At 34.3% G+C, this 25,389-nt stretch overlaps 1 protein-coding gene across 1 annotated transcript in view; it reads left to right on the top strand.

Moving 5' to 3' along the window:
- LOC138308119 (uncharacterized) overlaps positions 1-25,389 on the top strand; it is a 62,329-nt gene that overhangs the window by 9,493 nt on the left and 27,447 nt on the right. The window contains exons 4-38 of the mRNA XM_069249064.1: positions 887-1,036; positions 1,422-1,577; positions 2,955-3,116; positions 3,482-3,643; positions 4,057-4,218; positions 4,486-4,647; positions 4,993-5,154; positions 5,508-5,663; positions 6,064-6,225; positions 7,306-7,464; positions 8,319-8,480; positions 8,892-9,053; positions 11,416-11,577; positions 12,004-12,165; positions 12,415-12,579; positions 12,966-13,127; positions 13,326-13,487; positions 13,756-13,911; positions 14,459-14,644; positions 15,317-15,475; positions 15,778-15,939; positions 16,995-17,159; positions 17,442-17,597; positions 17,960-18,121; positions 18,393-18,554; positions 19,016-19,177; positions 19,570-19,734; positions 19,902-20,063; positions 20,396-20,557; positions 20,858-21,013; positions 21,223-21,384; positions 22,647-22,808; positions 23,771-23,932; positions 24,518-24,679; positions 24,960-25,121. Of these exons, the coding sequence (XP_069105165.1) occupies positions 887-1,036; positions 1,422-1,577; positions 2,955-3,116; positions 3,482-3,643; positions 4,057-4,218; positions 4,486-4,647; positions 4,993-5,154; positions 5,508-5,663; positions 6,064-6,225; positions 7,306-7,464; positions 8,319-8,480; positions 8,892-9,053; positions 11,416-11,577; positions 12,004-12,165; positions 12,415-12,579; positions 12,966-13,127; positions 13,326-13,487; positions 13,756-13,911; positions 14,459-14,644; positions 15,317-15,475; positions 15,778-15,939; positions 16,995-17,159; positions 17,442-17,597; positions 17,960-18,121; positions 18,393-18,554; positions 19,016-19,177; positions 19,570-19,734; positions 19,902-20,063; positions 20,396-20,557; positions 20,858-21,013; positions 21,223-21,384; positions 22,647-22,808; positions 23,771-23,932; positions 24,518-24,679; positions 24,960-25,121 (5,655 nt within the window). The remainder of the gene's footprint in view (positions 1-886; positions 1,037-1,421; positions 1,578-2,954; positions 3,117-3,481; positions 3,644-4,056; positions 4,219-4,485; positions 4,648-4,992; positions 5,155-5,507; positions 5,664-6,063; positions 6,226-7,305; positions 7,465-8,318; positions 8,481-8,891; positions 9,054-11,415; positions 11,578-12,003; positions 12,166-12,414; positions 12,580-12,965; positions 13,128-13,325; positions 13,488-13,755; positions 13,912-14,458; positions 14,645-15,316; positions 15,476-15,777; positions 15,940-16,994; positions 17,160-17,441; positions 17,598-17,959; positions 18,122-18,392; positions 18,555-19,015; positions 19,178-19,569; positions 19,735-19,901; positions 20,064-20,395; positions 20,558-20,857; positions 21,014-21,222; positions 21,385-22,646; positions 22,809-23,770; positions 23,933-24,517; positions 24,680-24,959; positions 25,122-25,389) is intronic.

Raw genomic sequence — 25,389 nt, 5'->3', positions numbered from 1 at the left:
TTGGGTCACGCTAAGGTTGTGCGTGCTGATACGGCTTGGTGGTATTCGCCTGTCAGGATGGTCATACACACATATGCATTGTTTTGTGTGTCTTTGTTGTTTTCATTGTTGTTTTATCTCCACGACCCTTTTTGTATTTTAATGTATCTATTTCAGATTTTTGTTTATTTTAATCGTTGTACTTTACTGTCTTCATTTGTCTTGGTAATTACTTTGATGGAAAAAAACCTGTAATACTTGCCAGAGAAAGGGGATATCTCCCAACGAAATAACAGTTCAAAAGAAGAAATCTTTTCACGGTGCCATTTTCGCGACGTAACGTATAGCTTGGGGAACTTATTTGCGTACGAAGTAGGACTCAAAATTATTATTATTGTGGAACGATTTCTAAAATCAATCATCTTATTTGATAATGTAACTAAATAATGCAATATGAGTTATTGTATTGTTCTTTTCAAAATGTCTATATATTTGTAATGTTGTGTTTGTGAAGCTGTGTAGCTCTGCAGATGTGCCTGCATACGATTGCTATTACAAATTATGTTACTCGGACTTATATAGTTTGTGTTGTAGATACACCACATGCATGCTATTTAACGTATTACTAAACCAGTAGATTATAGCGTTAACTAAATCATGTCAAAATAACTGTAATGGTAATGTTTCTGTCTTACAAGTAAACGTGTTTGATAATTATGGACGTTTGTACTGTAAAGTGTTTAATCTAGTAGTCACATCTGTATCTAACATACATCTTGTCTGTATGTAGCCTTATAATCTCTGTGACAGGTTAATGTTTTGGTACGTGCCTTTAATCCCGTGTTCACATTAACGCTGTAATATATTGTTTGTGTGAATTGTAATTTCTGATATAATTTCTTTTCAGCTCTAGGCCATAATAACAGGTGCACGCCGGATGACCCAGAATCCTGTGCAATCGAGGCTAACTTGAAGTGTCTTAAGACAAAGCTTACAGAAGATTACAGATGCCAGTGTGACGAAATGGAATTCTGGGATAAAAAAAGATGTATACCACGTGAGTAATTATGATGTCATGCTGATATGCTGCCTGTAATAAGTCAGATTCAGTTGTTCAATAAATATTCAGTAGTTATGATTCCGAATAGTCGGTTATTTTTGCGTGCCAAAATATCAGTACGTCTTCGAATAATCTCCACAACGTCAACAATTTAAAGAGCACACAAGTATGCTTCACGAATATAATGTTCATAATATGGTCTGAATTTTATTATTATCATTGTTTTATTTTGCGATTTTAGTTCATGTCACATGATTGTTTAAACGAGATATATATCGATGATGCAACGAATTTTAATTGTATCACTCAGATTATTTATTCGACAGTTCAACTACACCTCTATAGCTATGCCTTCCATTCCTTGATATTTATCATACTATAGGTGCCGGGTATAACGAGGACTGCCAGCCGGATTTTTACGAGAGTTGTCGGTACAAACCTGACCTCAAATGTATCCTATCTGGTGAGACGTACACCTGTCGGTGTGGCGAGGAGGACAGTGTGTACTGGGACACAGTATCTGCAGAGTGTAAACCCAGTAAGTCAGCTTATTTTAGCGCTTTTTTCGCTTTCAGACAGCCATGCTGTTGATTTGTAACGGGCGCTCTCATTGTGCTGTTGATTTTCACCGCAGCCAATCGACGCGCGGGTTTCCCAGGCACCGGAAAAGCGGGTCAAGAGGCCAATGGATCATCGATGTATGTCGGTATCGCTTGGTAGGCGATGGTGGCTTAAACCAGCAAATGAAATTCATTTGTTAAAATGAAATCATCAGTCTTGATGATTCTAACATGTGCAAGCATATAACGGATTTCAAGCATATGTGAGTAACGCCCAAAATTATCCCATTTCCAAGTAGATGACAAATAACATAACAAATTTCTTGAGGTCAAAGGAAAGACTGTAAAATGATATACTTTTAATGATTTTAAGCAACACTTTATATGGCGGGACTCATCTAATTACGAAATGCAATTAGACATGTTTCAAGTTCTTATACTTTATAAGGATACTTTGAAACTACGTAGATACGATTTCTGCATGACGTTTCCTACAAATCATTGGCTTTTAATTTGAATGCACAGTCACAGAATCTAATTATTGAACATCGCCACGGAAATACATGTTTATATCCATGAATCGTCGTAATGTATTGATTGGACGAAAGCAATGTACATATTATTGGATGCAGTTTAGTATAATTAGCCTTGCTTTAATTCGGTTCTTTGAGATTATGTGATGCATTTCATATAATTGTACATGCACATCGATACACATAAAATGGGAAACGATCGTTTTTGTCTGATTATTATTTGTTTGTTGGATAAATCTATCATAAACATTCTAGACAGGTAGGCCATCACATTTTATTACACTAACGTGTATCACGATATGACGATACATTATGATCAGTTATGTAAGGCCGACTCGGTATGTCTGTGACTAGATATATGACACTTACTTATACCATAAACATTTTTATTTATATACAACCATCCATCAATTCACATTATATCATCTATTAATTGTGGTTATTAGGTATAGATAACATTAGAGGCGCCCCACAATGCACCTATTGCTACAATGGTTATTTTTTCCATGTATTTTTAATGTAAATATTGTTGTGTCACGAAGCCATTTGGAGATGTAGCGATTTGTTAATCGTTGGAAAACGTTTATGTTTTTTTTATTCCTTGATTTTTATGTCTGATGAAGGTGGCAGTTTGTACATGGAAACATCACGCATAAACGTTTCAATAGTTGTGTAACAAGTTCATAATATTTAACATACTTTCCAACATGAAGTGTTACTTGTTTCCTATGAAGACTTATTTGAATTAAAACTAAAAATAAAATCCCAGTATAAAATACATGTATCCCGTTTTATGTGTTTGTCACACTGCTTTTTGTTTAGGACCTGGCTATGATGAACAATGCCAGCCCGACCTCCCGGATAACTGCCGTCCCCATCACGAGTTGAAGTGTTTACCATCAGTTACCTCCCCTTACCACACGTGTCAGTGTGAAAACTCCAATGAAACCTACTGGGACCCCAAACACAGCATGTGTCGTCAACGTAAGTACTGCATCACCACGTGGAAATTGTCATTTACACGTATAGAAGACTGTACGTTTTACTTTTTTCTGATGCATATAGGTCGCATGTTATCACTGATACCTATAATCATATTTCGATTTTTGCTACGTGATCATTATGATAAGTAATAAAGTATAACAAGTAATATTTATGGTGAATCTATATTAATACCTGCACATTATGGCAATTATTTTCTAATCAATGATGTGGTTTTTTTAACATTTTATCAATGAAACCGGGTGTTAATAATATTTGCTGCAGTGAAGCAGTAGCCACTGTAAAGTACAAGCCTTTCAACTTGTGTTGGGATGTTAATGGTGTAAGCTTTAATGATTTCCTTATAGGATTCCAATACGGCATCAGCTGTAATAACAACGTCACCAACAGTTGTTTACACACTGCACATCTTCAGTGTCTTGAATCTCAAGTATCCGGTCTACATATATGTAGGTGTGCGAATGAAACGACGCATTTCTGGAATCCAAACACAACAGAATGTAAATTGCGTATGTATTTTTATTAATCAAAATCATGTTAAGTTACTCATTGCAGTTCGAATTCTTATATAGATCCCGGCGTGATGATTCACATTGATATCCTAACTTCACTTTGTGTAAAGTTGAATTTTCATTTATTTTTGAGATAATACAGGCGCATTCATGTGATACAATATATATTAACATGTGATCCACGTTTCAATCTTAAGAAGGATTACATATTCATCACAGAGACAACTAAAATGTACTTACAAATACTATCCCGGGGTCAGGGGTCAGGCACTTATAATATAAACCATCAAAATTATTTTTGAACGTTATGTAACGTTACTGTCATCGGTGCATTGTCCTTCTGTGTGCTCGCAATTTGTGCGCCAGGTAAACTATATATGATAATGTTAATACTGTGTTACCTTTCAAAGGACCTGAACATGGAGGCAGCTGTCATAAAGACTACATCGACAGCTGTAAACATAACCAGGAACTGATGTGTCTACTGTCAGAGTCCAGTGGGGAGTACACATGTCAGTGTGATGATGAGGAGAAGAAGTTCTGGGACTCTGCCCAGAACCGCTGTGTTATGAGTAAGTTACAAAATATACAGTTTTGACTTATATTGATGTATAATTTACATTCAAACATACACATAGTCTAGACACAGAATAGTGTAATATCTAATCTAATATTTTAGATTTTTTTAAATTATCGAAACTTATATTAATCAATAACAATTATATGTCATTCGTAGAGAGCATATGAGAAACATGATTTCTTATGCTATTTCCATCATTATATCATATATAGCTCATTCAATCGCAAAACGCTTGTTGAAGTTACCCCCTTTATTGCAGGACCATCTTTCGGAGATGACTGCAAGCCTAGTTTCGTAGAAAGTTGCATGTTTCCATCGGAGTTAAAATGTAAGAAGGTGGAAGGATCTGATAATTTTACCTGTAGATGTTCAGACGAAGATCAGCTGTACTGGAATGGCCTGTTTGAAGTCTGTACCACTAGTAAGTAGACCTTAGTCTACCTGGTACATATCACACAATGACATGTGAAGTATTTATTCTGAATTTGTGCATGTAACACAGCATTAACTTTTGGTTTATTTCATTTTAACGAATATGTTCCATTTATTACATAAATGACGTTATGACTTTATGATGATCTTAAAATTATTTGCAGCGACTCACTGGGATTATGTTCCATTTACTTTCACATGTTTACTCCTCTATTACATATATATTTATCTTACAAACACAAGTCTGTTTGGTTTTGAATCTTACCTATAATGTCCTATCCCATATATTAGCTTTTTTAAATCTTTAATTCTTACTCGTTATGTTCATGTTTAGGACCAGAGTATGGTGAAATGTGCGATGAAGAATTTCCAGACAGCTGTCTCTACTCACCTGAGCTGTCATGCCAACCATCGAACGGATTCGGAGAGAGTTACTGTCAGTGTAATGATGAATTTCTAACGTTCTGGGACCCCGTGGACCTTGTGTGTAAAACACGTAAGTAATACAGAAGTGATGACGTCATTCACTGCCGCAAACGGATACATCAAACGAAGTTGAGACGTTTGCATTTCTTGCACTTTTTCTTTCTCTTTATCTGTAATCATTCTGTTGGTTGTTTAACATTTTCTCAGCTCCTATTGATGCACCTCATGCATATGTTAGTGTGCTAACTATCAGCAGTAATTTTTCTATTGTTTTCGGTTTGTTGTTGGGGCTCATTATTATATTTCATTGCCTTTGGTACGTCTTGTTTTTCTTTATGGTAATATATTATATATGTGCACAGCGATTGTTTTAAAATATTTAAACACCATCCTTCATTTATCAATATATTTGTTTATTTTAAGGTCCTGAATTTGGAGATGTTTGCGATCTGTCAGAAAGTTGTAAATATAAGTCTCAACTAAAATGTCTGCACTCACCACACGATGATGTTAAAACCTGTCAGTGTGAGAACCCGACTGTATATTTCTGGGATAGCGATGATTCTGTCTGCTCCAAACGTAAGCCTGATAATCAAATTAATTGATATGCAATTTTGTAGCAAAGTGCGTTTTCCTATAAAACCAAACTTCACATTTTGGAAGTTTTAACCGATGTTTTGTTCGTGATTAAGTTAGGCCGATATTAAATTAATTCAACATAATGGTGAAAATATTTGAAAAAAAATGAATTTAGTTTACATTGAACAATCTTTGGCTTTGGCATACTTTTTGATTTTGTTTGGATTGACAGTAAATTGGAAAACATTGTTAGATCTTGCCTTCAAAAAAAGCATTGTTTTAATAAATGCTTTATCTCTTTGACATTCTCTTACCTTTTGAGTCATTAGAATGTCGTATACAAAGACACGTTAATATGAGTATGTTTTACCAGATTACCTTATATTGATATGATTGACAGGTGCTGACCACGGAGGAGACTGTCTACCCGGTACAGAACGGAGTTGTCTGTACGACACAGAACTACAATGTCTGCCCACAGATAACACTGGAACGTTCTCTTGTCAGTGTCCGGGAGACGCTACCATGTACTGGGACTCCAATGTACACACATGTAAACCCAGTAAGTTCGTCTAGTATAAACATATTGTTACACAGTGCAATCTAAATATAAGTCGTAGATCGGTGCATATGACATAGAGTTGCATTTGCAGGAGAAGTGCTGAAATCAAGAATCAAGTATCAATCTTAGACGAAAACATGTATAGTTTTACACCGTTTATGAACATAAGCTGTATCAGTACTTGTCTGGTGAATAAGGTAGGGTACAGTCGTTTTAGTCATCGAAATGTCAAACGTATACTTTTCACTGGATGTGGAACTATATCACTGTATAAATCATACTATCTGATATGTAAACAAGTACGTTACATAATGAAAAAAAATAGAGAAATAATTCAAACATTCAAACAATGGGGCTATGAACTATCACTAAAACAAACGTAATATCAATGACAATGTATATGCTTTCAGATTCGATTTTCTTTCTTTCGCCATTTAAAAATTTAGATGAAAATTTTTAACAAACATTCTCTTCTTATTGCCATAGATATTAATCGAAATCGTAATTAACTTTGCAAATATTAAAAAATAAACAACAGACAACATACCTTGATATATAAACAAGAAAAATGGAGATGGATGATATATACACTAGGATACGTGTTGGCGCGTTTAAACGCCGCCTTTAAAGATGGTTGATTAAGACATGCTTTGTTTAGATATTGAAATAATATAAAAGTAAGTTAATGCAGAGAATTTTCCGTATTCTATCGATTTTATTAGGCAATAAATTGTCTGTTAATGGCCTTCGCGGTTTATTATCGCAATTGTGTCGATGAAAAATATCGTCATTAGGATGGCTTAACGGTACATATATCAAATAGAACTGACAATTTTAAATGTCATTTAACACGTCTTTTCTACAAAATAGATGTTCAGGCTGACCTTTAAAGCTACAAACAATGAAATCTATTGGCCTTTCGTAGGTGCACTTTGCTTTTTGCAATGATGATGCTCATTAATCACAGTTAAATCAAGGTAAAGTATTTCATCTGTTAACGTTCATTGCAGTGATGATTGATCACGTGTTGGTGGGTGAATTACGTCGTGGTGTATTTATAAGAAATGGTTTTTGTTTTAGAATCAGCATTTAACGGTCCTTGTGATGACAACTTCACTGACAGCTGCAGTTTCCATGGGCACCTTAAATGTTTACCGTCTGTCTCTGGTAATAATACGTGCCAATGTGAAAATGGATCACATGTTTATTGGAACCCCGAGATCAATGAGTGTCTCATTAGTAAGTTCTTCATTATATGTTTGTTATTAATTCAAGTTCAATATCCAAATATTTAATTGATAAAAAGATGTTAAATGTCAAAAGGAAAAGACGTCAGGGATATCCTATCTTAGTCTTCTCCTGATTTTGGTGTTTGTTCTGATATATATTTTGTATTCTTTTCTTTAGTTTCTATTTTTAAAAAAAGCTTGTAAGTTCAATAATGAATGTATAGATAAGCACCATAATAAATGTTGATTATAATGTTTGAAAGGGACTGTAGCATGGGTAAATCGATAGCTGAGTAACTTGAAAGTGATGAACGGCTATATGTTGAGATTGGACTGACACTAGGGCTCCCAACCCTGGCAATTCTCCTAAAACTACCCGGTGAATAAAATTGTGTCTATTTATATTTCCTTAAAAATTGACAAGTTATTGACAAGGTGTCCATTGTTTTTTGTCGAATAGGCTGTTTAATAAAACAAAAACATACTGACCTAGAGTAGGATTGACCCATATCAAGGATTGCAATCAAATACTCAATATGAATTATTTAAAAATGTAAATTATTACATTATTACACATAACTTGAAGACTGTAAGTAGTAGTTAGATATTCTATCAGGTGATATGATTGAACACTAACCTTGCATTATGAAAATAATTGTTTTCCATAACGGTGAACCCCGACAAAGGTATAAAATATAATTTCAAACCCAGTTATCTCCTCCTTATTTGTGTGTGAAGGTATCACAATATTTTAAGATATGATGTTGTGTGACAAGAGTTTTTCTTTGTATTCCAGGACCCGGTTTCGGTAACAATAGTTTAAGATATGATGTTGTGTGACAATAGCTTCTTTTTGTATTCCAGGACCCGGTTTCGGTAACAGCTGTGACTCGTCCTACCGAGACAGTTGTCTGTTCAACCATCACCTACATTGTGTCAGGTCCAATAACACGGGCCTGTACGAGTGTCAGTGTCCAAATACTGACAACCACTACTGGGATCACACAACCAACATATGCAGGAAAAGTAATTAGACATTTAAAACAAAATTAAAAGATGGCGTTGCTAGGTTGACATAATATACTGATAGATGTGATAAACAATAATACAATAATATTGTTAAAATATGTTTATTTTAATTAGTCACACGCCAAAATGAATTCCCTTCGTCAGTCAGTTTCTTTCTTATGATGAACTACAATATATATATATATATCGATAGTTGTGATTAAATTCAGTTATACAAGAATGTATTCGAATATAAAATTTCTTAACATTCTAAGACTCAAGTTTTAGCAAATTGAAATTGCAATTTCACGCTATACGGTTTTCAAAGTTGTTTTTTTTTTTTTTTGGGGGGGGGGGGGATTTTATGTTTTTGGTTTTTTATTGCTTACATGATAAACTCTTTAACTGGTGACACTTTCGTTTTTTCAGGGATACAATATGGAGAGACTTGTGACCCTGACCTTTCCGATAGCTGTAAATATTCTGATCAACTGAGATGTCTGGTTGCCAAGGACAACGCGTCCTACACCTGTCAGTGTACAGATGAGTCGGAACTTTACTGGGACACAAATGAAACTTTGTGTATGGAACGTAAGTTTTGTTTCATGATTTACCAATCACTTTGTGACAGGAACGTAAGTTTTGTTTCATGATTTACCAATTACTTTGTGTCAGGAACGTAAGTTTTGTTTCATGATTTACCAATTACTTTGTGTCAGGAACGTAAGTTTTATTTCATGATTTACCAATCACTGTGTGTATGGAACGTAAGTTTTATTTTATGATTTACCAATCACTGTGTGTCAGGAACGTAAGTTTTATTTCATGATTTACCAATCACTTTGTGTCAGGAACGTAAGTTTTATTTCATGATTTACCAATCACTTTGTGTCAGGAACGTAAGTTTTATTTCATGATTTACCAATCACTTTGTGTCAGGAACGTAAGTTTTATTTCATGATTTACCAATCACTTTGTGTCAGGAACGTAAGTTTTATTTCATGATTTACCAATCACTTTGTGTCAGGAACGTAAGTTTTATTTCATGATTTACCAATCACTTTGTGTCAGGAACGTAAGTTTTATTTCATGATTTACCAATCACTTTGTGTCAGGAACGTAAGTTTTATTTCATGATTTACCAATCACTTTGTGTCAGGAACGTAAGTTTTATTTCATGATTTACCAATCACTTTGTGTCAGGAACGTAAGTTTTATTTCATGATTTACCAATCACTTTGTGTCAGGAACGTAAGTTTTATTTCATGATTTACCAATCACTTTGTGTCAGGAACGTAAGTTTTATTTCATGATTTACCAATCACTTTGTGTCAGGAACGTAAGTTTTATTTCATGATTTACCAATCACTTTGTGTCAGGAACGTAAGTTTTATTTCATGATTTACCAATCACTTTGTGTCAGGAACGTAAGTTTTATTTCATGATTTACCAATCACTTTGTGTCAGGAACGTAAGTTTTATTTCATGATTTACCAATCACTTTGTGTCAGGAACGTAAGTTTTATTTCATGATTTACCAATCACTTTGTGTCAGGAACGTAAGTTTTATTTCATGATTTACCAATCACTTTGTGTCAGGAACGTAAGTTTTATTTCATGATTTACCAATCACTTTGTGTCAGGAACGTAAGTTTTGTTTCATGATTTACCAATCACTTTGTGTCAGGAACGTAAGTTTTGTTTCATGATTTACCAATCACTTTGTGTCAGGAACGTAAGTTTTATTTCATGATTTACCAATCACTTTGTGTCAGGAACGTAAGTTTTATTTCATGATTTACCAATCACTTTGTGTCAGGAACGTAAGTTTTATTTCATGATTTACCAATCACTTTGTGTCAGGAACGTAAGTTTTATTTCATGATTTACCAAATCACTTTGTGTCAGGAACGTAAGTTTTATTTCATGATTTACCAATCACTTTGTGTCAGGAACGTAAGTTTTATTTCATGATTTACCAATCACTTTGTGTCAGGAACGTAAGTTTTATTTCATGATATACCAATCACTTTGTGTCAGGAACGTAAGTTTTATTTCATGATTTACCAATCACTTTGTGTATGGAACGTAAGTTTTATTTCATGATTTACCAATCACTGTGTGTATGGAACGTAAGTTTTATTTCATGATTTACCGATCACTTTGTGTCAGGAACGTAAGTTTTATTTCATGATTTACCAATCACTTTGTGTCAGGAACGTAAGTTTTATTTCATGATTTACCAATCACTTTGTGTCAGGAACGTAAGTTTTATTTCATGATTTACCAATCACTTTGTGTCAGGAACGTAAGTTTTATTTCATGATTTACCAATCGCTTTGTGTCAGGAACGTAAGTTTTATTTCATGATTTACCAATCACTTTGTGTCAGGAACGTAAGTTTTATTTCATGATTTACCAATTACTTTGTGTATGGAACGTTAGTTTTGTTTCATGATTTACCAGTCACTTTGTGTCAGGAACGTAAGTTTTGTTTCATGATTTACCAATCACTTTGTGTCAGGAACGTAAGTTTAATTTCATGATTTACCAATCACTTTGTGTCAGGAACGTAAGTTTTATTTCATGATTTACCAATCACTTTGTGTCAGGAACGTAAGTTTTATTTTACTCATTTACGAACACGTTTTGTCGGGAACGTAAGTTTTATTTTAAGGATTTACACATACCTATATCAATCCGGTACTGCAAAGGTGAAATAGAAAGGGTTGCATGTAAAATCGATTTGGCCTCGAGTTCTCATATAAGTTACATAAGGAGAAAAACTTAAGTTTTGAATTAAGTCTGCACTTTTGTTTCGAGAAATCGGAGCTGATAAATGCAGTTCTTTTCAGGTCATTTGCTCAATTATTCACAAATTTGATTGTCGTGCTTTACATATTTGAATCGTAAAAAAATATTTGTACATTTATGCTTGTCTCTGTTTGTTAAGGTCGCGGATATGGCATTCGCTGTGATGCCACTTACATCGATAGTTGCCGCTATAATTCACATCTCGACTGTAAGTGGGACGATTACCGTAACATGTCTATCTGTCAGTGCAAGAACGAGTCAACGACGTTTTGGAGCCTGGAAAATTCGACATGTCCCGACAGTAAGTTATTAAACTGCTTTAAGGAAATTTTAATCTAACAATATTTTTACCTTTAAATCTCAAAAAATATTTTAAACTTCAAAGCTCACAACATATTCATTTTAAAAATCGCAATATGTATAAATAGTATGTATGCCCTTATCGACTTGATGCCATCGTTCGTCTTGTTAATAACATGGACATCAAAGATTTGGTAATATACTACCATGGTATAATCTAAAATAAAAAATAAAAACCTGGACTACTATACATGTATACTCTACCGGATTGGTATAACACCATATTAACCTCACAAATGTTCATAATTACATATAGTGTGACTTTAATAGTAAATTAGATGTTTCTAGATTGGCATGAACATAATATTTAAGTCCTTGCAAAGAACTCTGCTGGAATCCTTTATATCCGTGTGATTGCCTGTTGTAGGGCCAGTCTATGGAGGGGACTGTAGACCTGATATCCCCGATAGTTGTATACACAACCTATACCTCACCTGTATACAAGATGGAGCATCCGGTGGATACACCTGTCTGTGTAAAGACGAGGACAATTCTTACTGGGATTCGGTGGAGTCCGCGTGTAAATCACGTAAGTCATCCACAAACAGGACACAGATTGTAGTATGTATAAACATTCAGATGATGAATCAATGGAGATTTTTTCTGTTTTTTTCCTGAATTTCACAATATTATTAGAAACGGTTTAAATTGTTCATGTTGTTCATTGTAAAATGAAAATACCTTCACGTTTGTTTGATTATGTCTCCATTTGGCAAAGATGCTGATTATTTCCTATCGTTATTTTTTATCTTAATATCATTTTTATGGTCTGTTTTAGGACCTGATTATGGAGATTCCTGTGAAGCTGGTTTTGTTGATAGTTGTAAATACAAAGATGAACTACAATGTCTACCATCCGGTTCTGCTGGGAACAATTTCACATGTCGATGTCCAGATGAGGAAAACATGTTTTGGGATTCCCACACTGCAACCTGTAAAACAAGTAAGATAGAATATTGAGATTTATTCTGAAAGTTAGATGCCTTGGATTAAATATAAATTAGGTATGTTCGTATTCACAATAAATTAACATATATTAATTAAACATGGATTTCGTCTCTTCCACAAAAGAGTTACGAAATAGAATCATTTTCTAGGCCTGGTGTAAATAATTGATTATAGTGAGAAACCGAGACACTGTATGATTGAGTTGATATCATAGTGTGTATTTTGAGACACAATAAAAAATATCACATTTTAAAGCTGTATTTATCAATTTATAACTCGATAATGTATTCTCATGTTATAGATTTTTGATAAGATAGAATTTAGTAATTCGGAACAATAATGAAACAGAAAACAATATTAAGATCCGTTTCTACGTTACAGGACAGGATTACGGTGCTCCCTGTCTCCGTGGAGTAGAGGGAAGCTGTCATTACGAGGACCAACTGAAATGTTTAGCAGTAGGAGATAGTGGAAACTATACATGTCGCTGTGAAGAGGAAGAAAGGGTGTTTTGGAATCCGTATTCAAAGTTATGTGAATCAAGTAAGTTTGTTAATCTTTGTATTTGCTAAAATTATTTGAAATTATAAAGTAATTGAATTACTAAATTAAATTGTTCTGATTATTTGATATCATTTTCTCAACATTCATTCAAGAGTAATAATACATGTCAAAATCAGACGTATCATTTATCTAATTACTGGTATAATTTCACACGTGTTGATTTTGTCGTATTTCCAGGACCCGAGTATGGCTCACCATGTCAATCGGAGTTTCCGTCGAGTTGTCTGTTCAGTTCCCAGCTTCGATGTGTAAAAATGGGAGGAACGGGGAAATCTACATGCCAATGTGCTAACGAAACAGAAACGTTCTGGAATCCCAAAAACAATAAATGCCAGACAAGTACGAAACTATCAAACATATTTTATTAAAATTGTGATCAAATAAGCAAATAATGGTGTTTCAAATCATTTTAAATGCATACCAGGTATTTTTATTTTTCATTATTGTTTTTATTCATTTTTTGTTTATTTTATTTTATTATCGTTATTCTTTTATATGATTTTTAATGAGACATTCATTTATTTATTGACATTCATATTTCTTTTCAGAGGCTATTATTAACTAAAGACAATATACGTAACTATTGGCATTCTACATTTGTTTGCAGGACCTAGGTATGGGGAGACCTGCAATCTGAACGGAAGTTGTATACACAATGTACATCTGAAGTGTGTTCGGCCTGAAGATTCCGTACAGCCGACATGTCGGTGTGAAGATGAGTCGCTACTGTACTGGGACGGGACTGTATCTGAATGCAAGTCAAGTAAGTGTGGGATTGACACCTCATTGATCAGTGTCACGTCTCTCACACGTGGACTAATTACGTCCCTATTACTCATGCCACAGATAAAGTTAGCAGACAGACAACTTACATCAATCAATGATTTTGAGCATTAAAATGGCAGTTTCCGTATTGGAAACCATTGATTTAATTATTATTGACATGCATATTTTAAAACTTTATCCTGGATATGAAAAATAAAAACTAGCTCTGAAATATTTCACTATAAAAATTGATAATGAGGACACATGATATTAATATATTGCCTCAAGACTAGAATACATTCACTTTTCCGTGGTGAAATAAATTGTGTGTTTGCATATTGTGTTATAGACACAGTAGTTGATGTTATGGTGTATTATAATCTGTGACTGACACCGGACGCTGGTAGATAATGATAGTCATTAATGGCTTTAGTGATGAACGTAATTACACCACGCCTTATGATGTGTTAACAATACTATACATTGTACTGTACTCTTACACGCCTCAACCTTTAAGTTATCAGTTATCGAATATGTTTGTTTAGGACCTGAGTACGGAAATGAATGTGACGCAGACACACCTGGTAGTTGTATGTACCAGTCTGAACTGGAGTGTGTTCAGACCAGTCACAACGCTACAACAAACGACAACAATGGTTCGAGGTTCGTCTGTCAGTGTCCGAAGGTTCAGGAGACGTATTGGGACTCTAAAGTAAAGAAATGTACACCACGTAAGTATTTATATATATTATGTCTATATTGGGTATCTGTTAATATACTTTTTAACATTTTATGCAATTAAGAACTCACATGTGGCACATGAATCCTTTAATCAGACAATGGATGTCATACATTTATCACACTTCTTTAATGTCTATATGTCTCTTACGATTTGTGATAAATGGATTAGTGATTTTTGACAATCACTAATTGATACAGTTCTATGAATTATTGCTTTAATTAATTCAGTCAAGGTATAATAATGTTTAACGAATACACCTATATTTCAACATTGAGTTGACGGAGGAGCGTTTGATTAAATAAATATAGATATTAGTTTATTTAAATAAAAAAATATGCCATTCTTACTTATCAATTTACCACCACGTGCTATCTCCAGTGATTTTGTTTGAAAATCAAAATATTGTTAAATTCCAAATCGAATTTCAAAATAGTGCATTATAATTGTTTATTTTCAAATTAGATACTAAACTTTTATTTTTACTTTGACAGCATTGTGATATTTTCTGACTCTTTTTGGTTTAGAATGACTTAACCAAAAATAATTAATTACCACGCATATACACCTGTTGGTCATAGATGTTACTATTGTGTGACATACTCTCTTTGAGTGAGCGATCTGGTGTATTAAACTGTTTTGGCGTCGCTTTTTAACTATCTAGGTCTTGTGTATGGCGGAGTATGTGATCCCGACTTCTCAGAGAGCTGTCAATTTGACCAGGAACTAAAATGTCTGCCGTCCCAATCAGGGAATTTTACGTGTCAATGTCAGTACGAAAACAGTACATACTGGGACCCTGATCAGACAAAGTGTGACACACGTATGTACCAAACAGAACACTTTATATAGTCGTACTACCAATTGAAATTTACACTAACGTAAAGATAAAAAGTTTTGTAATTCACATTAGTGCTGAACGGTGGCGAAACTTGGCCAATACAAACACCACTCTGTTCTGGTTTCGGCAAAGTTTACCCTGCGATAATGATCATCTTACTAGAAAGTCTACTTTCGTCGTCATAATTAGAAATTAGATTTTTTTTAAAAATCCATTTCCTTAAAATTTCATGTCAATGTCATTTCCTTAAAATTTCATGTCAATGTCTATGTTACATAATACAGGTTCCCTATATGGCGAACAGTGTGATGCTGCCTTCACTGATAGCTGTGTTCACAATACCGAGTTACAATGTGTGTCATCGAGCTTTACCGGAAACAGCACCTGTCTGTGTAAAAATGAAACGTCAACTTTCTGGAATCCGGAGGAAGCCGTTTGTCGATCACGTAAGCAGATGCAATATGATTCAAGGATATTCAAATACAACTTCATTGACCTCTAAAACATAATATGACCAACTTGGTAATCAGGATAACAAAATTTCCAAAATATCCAAAGTATTATAAGTATCATTTTGTATTATATTGGCATGCGTTGAGTATGTTGAAATACGTGTTAAAATTATTGTCAGTGGTTTTAGCATAACGAACCCAGAAATCCATTGCCTTCAACATCCACAACACGAGACCTGAAATTTTGAATAATCTTTTAATTTATTTACTTCACATATTGATTAAAAATTCAAATCTGGAAAGCTTAATAGCCTGAATTGCTTCAGTTAAGCCGGCAGCCAGACCTTAATGTGAGTTTAATGGTGCCTTAATGCCTGAACAAGCTGCAAGTTATGTATAATGGAAAGTATATGTAACTCTGGAAGTTGAACTATGTCGTAGGCACTTTGTTCTTTTGTGTCAGATACGACTAGGGATTATATAAGGAGCATTAGGTGTCAATCATACTTACCTAAAGTCGGCGACAGTCATACCGCATAATGATACACAGTTGTGGTAAATCATAAAATCATAATTTGGTATTCAAATACACAAATATTTTCATATTTTAAGCCAGAAAGTAAGTTTCGCATGATAAATGTGTCAAAAGTGCATTGTAATAAATGTTCACACACACTGACCCGAGGGAAGTAAAACTTCATGACTAATGTCTTATAACCGCCGTGTTTGTCCAATCCTTTCTATAAAACAATGTAGGTTTGAGAGGTTCAATCTATTCCTATTTGTCTAATGCTTGTTTGATACTTATAATTAGAACTGTAATACCTATCAAGCGTTGTAAATAAATACTATTTCATAAACTATACTTTCCAGAAGAATTATTTAGAAATACGCTCTTATTTAGTAAAAAACATTATGTATTATATATATCCATTTGTCCGTTAGTTGCCCTTGACTTGTACATTAGTCTTTTGTATTGCATACAAAGCATGCATACACCAACAATCGAGTATAAAGTGTAATGTTTATATCATCGGTCGTGATATTAGGGCCAGAGTACGGATACGGGTGTGACCCGGAATATCCCGAAAGCTGTATACATAACTCCCAACTCTCATGCCTATCTTCGTCTGGAGGGAATGGTACCACCGTCTGCCAGTGTAGGGACGAGGCGGAGCTATACTGGGACCTATCGGAGTATACTTGTAAACAACGTAGGTATTTTCATCACAATTATGACACATTGATTTACATCAGAATTTAAATCTACATCATATTTTGCTTACTCTGGTGTATTTAAGTAATAACACATTGAAGTTGGTTAAAGCTGGTGATTTAATTTGGTCATTCTTTAATCGTTCAGGACAAAATGTGTATTCTGTTCTTAAACGCATAATTCATTACAGATTTATCATTTGATCAAGATTGGCTATGGTTTCAAGCACTATTTGCATTGTACCCGGGTAGTTAATGTACTATTCTATATTCTTCGTTAGGTCCGGGGTATGGAGACAGATGTGACGTAATGTTTAATGATAGCTGTGTGTTTAACGACGAGTTAGTGTGTCTACGTTCCGGAAATACGTCAGCCTGTATGTGCCCGGATGAAACACAATCTTTCTGGAACAACCAAACTGCAACATGTACAAAGAGTACGTGGACATTTTGCTTTGCTATCGTGGACATTTTGCTTTGCTATCGAAAGAAAGAAAAGAAACGAAATGATTTCTTTAAAAAGGTTGCTTCCCGTTTACTTACATACAGAACAATATATTCCTTAATTGTACTTTTATTATCTTAAATAATTGCATTCTTAAGTAAAACAATTCGTTTAAACTTTTCAATTTAACTATTGAAGAAAGATACTAATTCATGTGATACTGTTGTTGATTACCATTTGTCGGCGTTGAAGCATTCGAAATACATTATGATATGATAATACATTGCAAGTATATAAACAATGCTTATCAGCATAAAAGTGTACATATTTACACGCGAGTTACCATGGTTACAGGACCACAGTACGGAAAGGACTGTGACTCTACCTTCCCTGGCAGCTGCTCCTACAATCACCAGCTGACTTGTTTGAGGAGTCAGAATAGTAACAGAACAGTTTGTCAGTGTCGGGACGAAAACACGACCTACTGGGACGGAGCCGTCAGTCAGTGTAGGCAACGTAAGTAACAGTGTATATATAAATTGTACACAAATAAATAGTTCAACCTGAAACCGAAACGTTTACTTGCTTTCCAACGGTTCTTTTGAAATAACATGTTGAAAAGCATTAAACAATACATGAATTGAATTTATTGACACCTTCTCACATTTTGGAATATGGTTCATTTTGTACGTGAAAACTTTTTTATGACTTTTTAGAACTTTTTTCTTCGAGTTGCGGTTCTGATCGTTTTCAATTGTTAATATAAATTTTATGCCATGTGTCACAGGGCCCGACTATGCTGGATCATGTGACCCCAAACTGCCGGAAAGTTGTATCCACAAATCCCATCTAAAGTGTACTACAATAAACGGCACAAACACATCACTATGTCGGTGTGCGGACGAACGAGAACAGTACTGGGACCCGGCCGTGACTCAATGTCATACCAGTAAGGCTCTTATAGCAATTATAATTCAAAATCAAAATAATTCAGGATAACACTACAATGTTGCGATGTTTCAAACGGTGACTTCACGTTTCGCCTTCAGATGATAACGTAATTAAACAATGGGAATGTTTGTAAAAAAATGAATAAACTAATAATATATCACTATATAAAGGTTTTTTTCATATAAGAAATTCTTTGTCTGATATATAAATGAATAATTAATAATTAAATGTCGATATGGAGGTAATGTACTCTGATAAAAAATGAAAGGTCAAGAATTCGATCAACATCATTTTTTTTCAAATAAAATTTGAAAATTTCAATGATTATTCTAAAACTATATTAAAAGAACAATTTTATTTTTCCCATTTCATTATATCGATTGTGAACAAATTATATTTGACTGTAATTATACGGTTTAGTCCTCATAGATGACAAATGTTTTTTGTATTCCTCACTAGGACCAGGGTATGGTGATTCCTGTTCGGGAGAGTATCCAAATAGTTGTCAATTTAATTCCCAACAGAAATGTCTGTCGTCCAGTCCACTCGGTAACTACAGCTGTCAGTGTGAGAATGAGAACACGACTTACTGGGATAACACAACCTCACAATGTACACCAAGTAAGTACTAGACAGTTCAAGGGGGAGACTAGACAGTTCAAGGTGGGTATTAGACAGTTCAAGGGGGATACTATACAAGGACAAGAAAGAAATGATACTGTCAATTTAATAAAAAAAAATACTTAGATTTAAAAGCATGAAACAAAATTGTAAATTTCCACGTATTGGTTTCACAAATAATAAGTGGTTTTGACATTGATCATTGCAACAAGGACCTTCGTTTAAAGATGATAATGAAGGCAGTCTATGGGTAACGTGTGATATAGGTACACCGATATATTATCGATAGCCTAAGTAGCTCTTTAAAACATCTGTAAATACGCAAAGATGTTATTAATTTAGAAAATAACATAATAAATAATCAATCCTTATTACTATGCTGTGTGATACAGGACCGACCTACGGATCAGACTGTGATGCTCAGTTCCCGGAAGGCTGTGTACATAACTCCGACCTTGCCTGCTTAACGTCACCCAGCAATGACAACACGTCAGTGTGCCAGTGTAAAGATGAATCGGAAACATACTGGGATTTAGAAACAACCAGATGTATTAAACGTAAGTAATGTCATGCCGAAAAAAACTAAGCATACCCGGAACTATGTCTTTAACAACCTAAGTAATATAAGCCTAAATCGTATCTGGAAAAAATTGACTCCTCATTATCTTAATTTGAGTGAACAAATACTTTTTATTCAAATGTTACTGTGATTTTTGACATACAGGTCCAGACTACGGATCCCCGTGCAATCCGGATTTTCCTAGAAGTTGTATGTACAAGAAATTCTTGACTTGTAAATTAGATAACACTACTGGTAACTCCAGTTGTCAGTGTGACAGTGAGAAGGCGACATACTGGGACACTGTCGACTTAACCTGTAAAACAAGTAAGTACCGATATCCTAGACGGACGATATAACAGGTGCCATTTGTATTACTTTTTGTCTTGTTGAAGTGCTGAATGCAGGTAGCAATTACAATATAATGCAATATAATATGCATAATCTCAGCACGACATTAAAAACAATAACGTTTGGTGTTAATGGCAAAAACAACCTCTTGATAAACCAAATTATCTTAAATTCATTAAAGGCTGCTTAGCATCAGGTTAATTGCGAAGTGACAATCAAATCGTATAATGACATTCATTACATCATTGAAATGCAGCAAAGTATTGTTTTGTGAGATATATCATGGAATATATTTTCGTTATTTCAAGGACCATGGTACGGAGACCAGTGTGATAAGGACCATGTTGACAGCTGTCAGTTTAACGATCACCTCCAGTGTTTACCATCGGAGACAGCAGGGAACTTTACCTGTCGCTGTCCTGATACCGAGCGGATGTACTGGGACAATGACCAGCAGCAGTGCAAATTACGTAAGATAGACAGAGAATGTTTATTTCATTCAGACCAAACAGAATTAAAGGATGGAGTATTGAATTTAAACACTATTTACTGTTGACATTTCAGAATAATCCTTATTTTTTAAACACTTATTGTTTACTTTCTAGCATAAGTTATTATATTTATAAAAAAAACTATCATTGTGATATTGATAATCGTTAAGAATTTCTCTATTATGTTTACGATGTTTCATGACCGTAAATCTTTTAAAATCTAAGACTTGTGAATAATTACACAATGATTATGTTCTGATCACGGCATGTTTATTTCAGGGCCCGAATATGGTGGGTCATGTGACCTCGGATTACCAGATAGCTGCAAATATAAAACACAGTTAAAGTGTGTTTTATTACAAAACCGCTCTATCTGTCAGTGCCAGAATGAAACCAAAACATTTTGGAATGCAGCAACTACGACATGTGAACACAGTAGGAATCGATGTGTTATATATTTTCTAGTGAATCACAGACTTTAAATATTAACTGATTAATAAACTGAGTAAAGTTAATTCCAGATATAAATAAAGCAACATATAAAATCTACATGAACTAAAACAATTCCTGAACAATAAAATGTTTTAATAGTATGCAAAATATACCATTTACATTTTTATATTTATATTGTTATGTTTTATTAGGACCGAGCTATGGACAAAGCTGTCTCTCAAATTATACCGAGAGCTGTGAATATGACGACCAACTCAAATGTTTACCATCCGGGTCCTCTGGTAACCATAGCTGCCAGTGTGAGAGTGAGAACGCCACCTACTGGGATGCAGAACAGACTCGGTGTATAGACAGTAAGTGATCCGAATAATCAATGTGGCATATTTAAAATATTTAATGAATAATTTAACATATTTGATGTTGAAGTAAATGTCCATTGATTAACTAACACAGAAAACATTAATGCTTCAAGCTTTTATTCCATCGTCGTGTCAATTTAACCTGTCAATTATTTTGTCAACTTAACTTGTCTCAAACTGTCAAAGTCATGTCTAATTAACTTATCATCTTAACATAAAAATTGTTTTAACTAATCGTCTTAACTTTAAACATTTTAACGAATCATTTAACTTCCCATAAGCACTTTGTTCAATTAACCAATGCGGGGGTTTCGAGATCCCAAAACGACGCGGGTAAAGAACAACTTACCGTCGGTTTGTTCCACCATCCTATGTTTATGACGTCATCATTTGACACTTTTTTTGGGATGTCATAATCACAGGAGAGTGGGACTAATCAACGATAAATCATACTTACCCACGTTGTTTTGGGATCTCGAAACTCCCGTGTTGAATCATCATTCGTTTGTATAATGTATTGTTATGTTTCTGTAATCAATGTTGATAGTGTTTTTGTATTGAGTTCTGTGTAAACAGCGTGTAAGGTAGCAATGCATGTTGCTTTATGATGTCTCAACACGCACCGTAATCACCATATTTCATAACCTTTTTTGCATGTCATCTATAAATATTTCAATCAAAGTCTAAGTTGGAGATTCTTGAAAGAAGAATTAAGAAACAATTTTAAAACTTTATTTGAAATAAAAAAGAATCATATTCTACATCGTGTCACTTTCATTAACGATTATAGTGATTTTTGTAAAAAAGAAAACAAATCTTATATAAATACATCCTAACATAACAAATATAGTCATAGTATATATAAATACGTACTTCCATATGGTTAGATGTTTGAGTTTGTATCCATTATACAATGCTTATGGGTACATGTTGCATGGTTTGGTACATTGGTTATAGCTATCACCTAAAACGTTATCTTACACGCTGAACAAACATCTCACAGTACACCCGGCCATAGAGTTATTGTAGTTCCTAATCTTATTTTACAGGACGGAACCGGATACTTAAATAAATGATAACCCTAACACCAGATCATCAGAGGGACGACTTCGATATACACATGTCACGTGATGTTGCTCTTGCGCACTCCACAATGCTTACACTTATGTTATGCACGCGCTAATGTAACCTTGCACACTGTTTATTGATGTATAAAACAACACCTAGACTAGTGAAATGTATCTGCTTAATTACAGGACCGGAATACGGTGAGAGATGTGATAGTAACAATCCGGAAAGTTGTAATCACAATTCTTATTTAACGTGCCGTAATGTGGTGGGGACAAATACATCGACCTGTCAATGTATGGACGAATACCAATCCTTCTGGTTTGGTACAGCAAAGGAATGCAGACGGAGTAAGTATCATTGCATGATAGCGCCATTTCAATGTTTACCTCTGGCCATTACTTATTGTATGTCGTCATACGGAATTGCACATTGAAAATTAATAGATTTTTCGAACTTCGTTTTTTAATGACTTTACCATGCGTTTGTCCAGTCCCCTCTAATAGTGTTTGTATTTCTGAATTGAATTGAATCTATAATGATATGTAATTTTGGTCCGTTTGTACATTAGTCTTTAGTATTGTCGAGGCGAACCGATACGTGTTTTGGTTATTCCAAAAGAACTTTTGAAATGGTTGAGATGTTACAAAACATATAACTTGTACATTGAACGGGACTATTATGAAACTTAATTGAATGATATGAATATACATACATACTATATCAATCATATCGGTATTCAAATCATCAGAATGTGTAGGTGTGACTGTATTAAATCATTAACTAACGATCCCCTGACACATCCGGATATTGATCATTGTCTTAATTAACATTTTGTAATTAATTAAGTGGGTATATATTTGTCCGAGGGATGAAAATAAATCATCTCTAAATCAGCAGGGACTGACATTCTACATATAGGAAGGCTTTCAAAAATACAAAACATACATTAAAATGTGTGAGCACATATAAATATGTGATAATAAATTATCATATATTTGTCATTGCTTTTATATTGTCATAAGTGTTCATGAAACTAATTGTATTTTTGACGTTCAGGTTAGAAAATGGAAATTTCACAGACAAATGTTTTCCTAACATTACGCCACATCACCTTGGATTTATTTATTCAATTAAAAAGTATAATGAAAAATATATATTGACTCATATAGAGAAGACACTATTTTAATTATGTGTTTAATTCTAAGTAATAATCTCAAACACTTTGCCGATTATACACTCCTAATTATTTTTATGCCAAATATGTTTTATGTCATACATACATTTTGTGTCTATTTGCCATTATCCATAGGGCCTAGATATGGCGGACCTTGCGATAGTGATTTCCCGGACAGCTGTGAACACAAAGACCAGCTTGAGTGCTTATTTTCGGCAGCAACAAATCAGTCTGTTTGTCAGTGCTTCAATGAAAGTCGGTCTTACTGGAATCCAGACGTAACGCGGTGTATAATGAGTAAGTAACGTTAGATAAAATTTGTTATTATATAGTAACACCACTGTGGATATGTAATTGTTTACCCTGTATGTCAAGTATAACAAATGGTTTATAATTTAGAACGTGATCACGTTACGTAGCCATACATGATCCAATCCTCAATTAGAATAATACAGAAAGAACCTAAAATTATCAGAGCCATGAGAGGAAACAGCCTAACCCATACAAGTAACCAATCAATCACCAATTAAGGGGATATAATCCATGCAACAGTTATTAACAAATTCATCAAGACAAGACTGGAGATGTTCTGTGGAAAATATTAGAAATGTATCGATTTTGTAATAATATGTGACGTTATTTATTTGATTTCAAACTTTCAAAGATATCAGAAACATATTTTAATGGGTCTCCACTTTCAATTAAAGACGAATATTCTCCGAAATGTCAAATATTAAAAATGTATTTTAATAGTGTATATGATTGCCTCATTTTTGTGAACAAAACGTATAAGAACTGTCTCTACATACGACCCAATGCTTTAACATAGTATAGAACATTGTTCTCATACTTTATACTTTATATTTCTTTGCTTTCTGACAGGACCGAAGTATGGTGAGCCTTGTGACAGTAAACTTGTTAAGAGCTGTACATTCAACGATGAACTAGCCTGTCTGTATGATCCGTATACTGAGACTCACCTCTGTCAGTGTAGGAATGAAAACACGACCTTTTGGGATCCCTCCAGTACCGACTGTAGAATACGTAAGTCTGAAAACCAACCTTATAAAATCCTTCTAATTCACTCTGTAGAATACGTTTGTCTGAAAACTCATTTTTGATGAAATCATTCGAGTTTCGAGAGAAGAAAAAGAAAGTCTGAAAACCCCTCCCTTATACAATCCCTAGTGAGCAAACTGAAGAATAAATTACAATGAAAATCAAACAGTATAAAATCCCTCGAATTCAAACTGTAAAATAAGAACGTCTGTTAACTCATTCTAAGCCTTATTATGTGACCATCTTATATTTCTTTACATCGTAGGAACTGAGTTTGGAGGAGAGTGTGACCTCCGATTCCCTGACAGCTGTAAACACAATGACCACTTACAGTGTTTGGTGTCGAAGACCACTGGTCAGCCGACCTGTCGATGTCAGGACGTGGATATTCTTTACTGGGACCCCGAACTGACCATATGTGAAACACGTGAGTAGACACAGCTTAGAGGAGACTTCTGTATAACATAAAAGTTTCGTTGTGTAGACATTTATCTTTTTTTCCTGGTTGCTCTAGATTGGTATTTTATTGGCCAACTACTTCTATCCACGAAAATCTCCAAACCACGTAATAAAGTACCCACGAATAAATGGTATGATACTATATATTACGATTTAGTTATAAAGTAATGCCAATAAGGAATACCGTACTAATATTCTCAGAGAATTATTTACTATTTTAATTGTTGTTGCACGGT

This window comes from Argopecten irradians, chromosome 14 (assembly GCF_041381155.1).
Source record: "Argopecten irradians isolate NY chromosome 14, Ai_NY, whole genome shotgun sequence".
In the NCBI taxonomy this organism is placed as follows: domain Eukaryota; kingdom Metazoa; phylum Mollusca; class Bivalvia; order Pectinida; family Pectinidae; genus Argopecten; species Argopecten irradians.
This window is presented reverse-complemented; position numbering and strand designations above follow the sequence as displayed.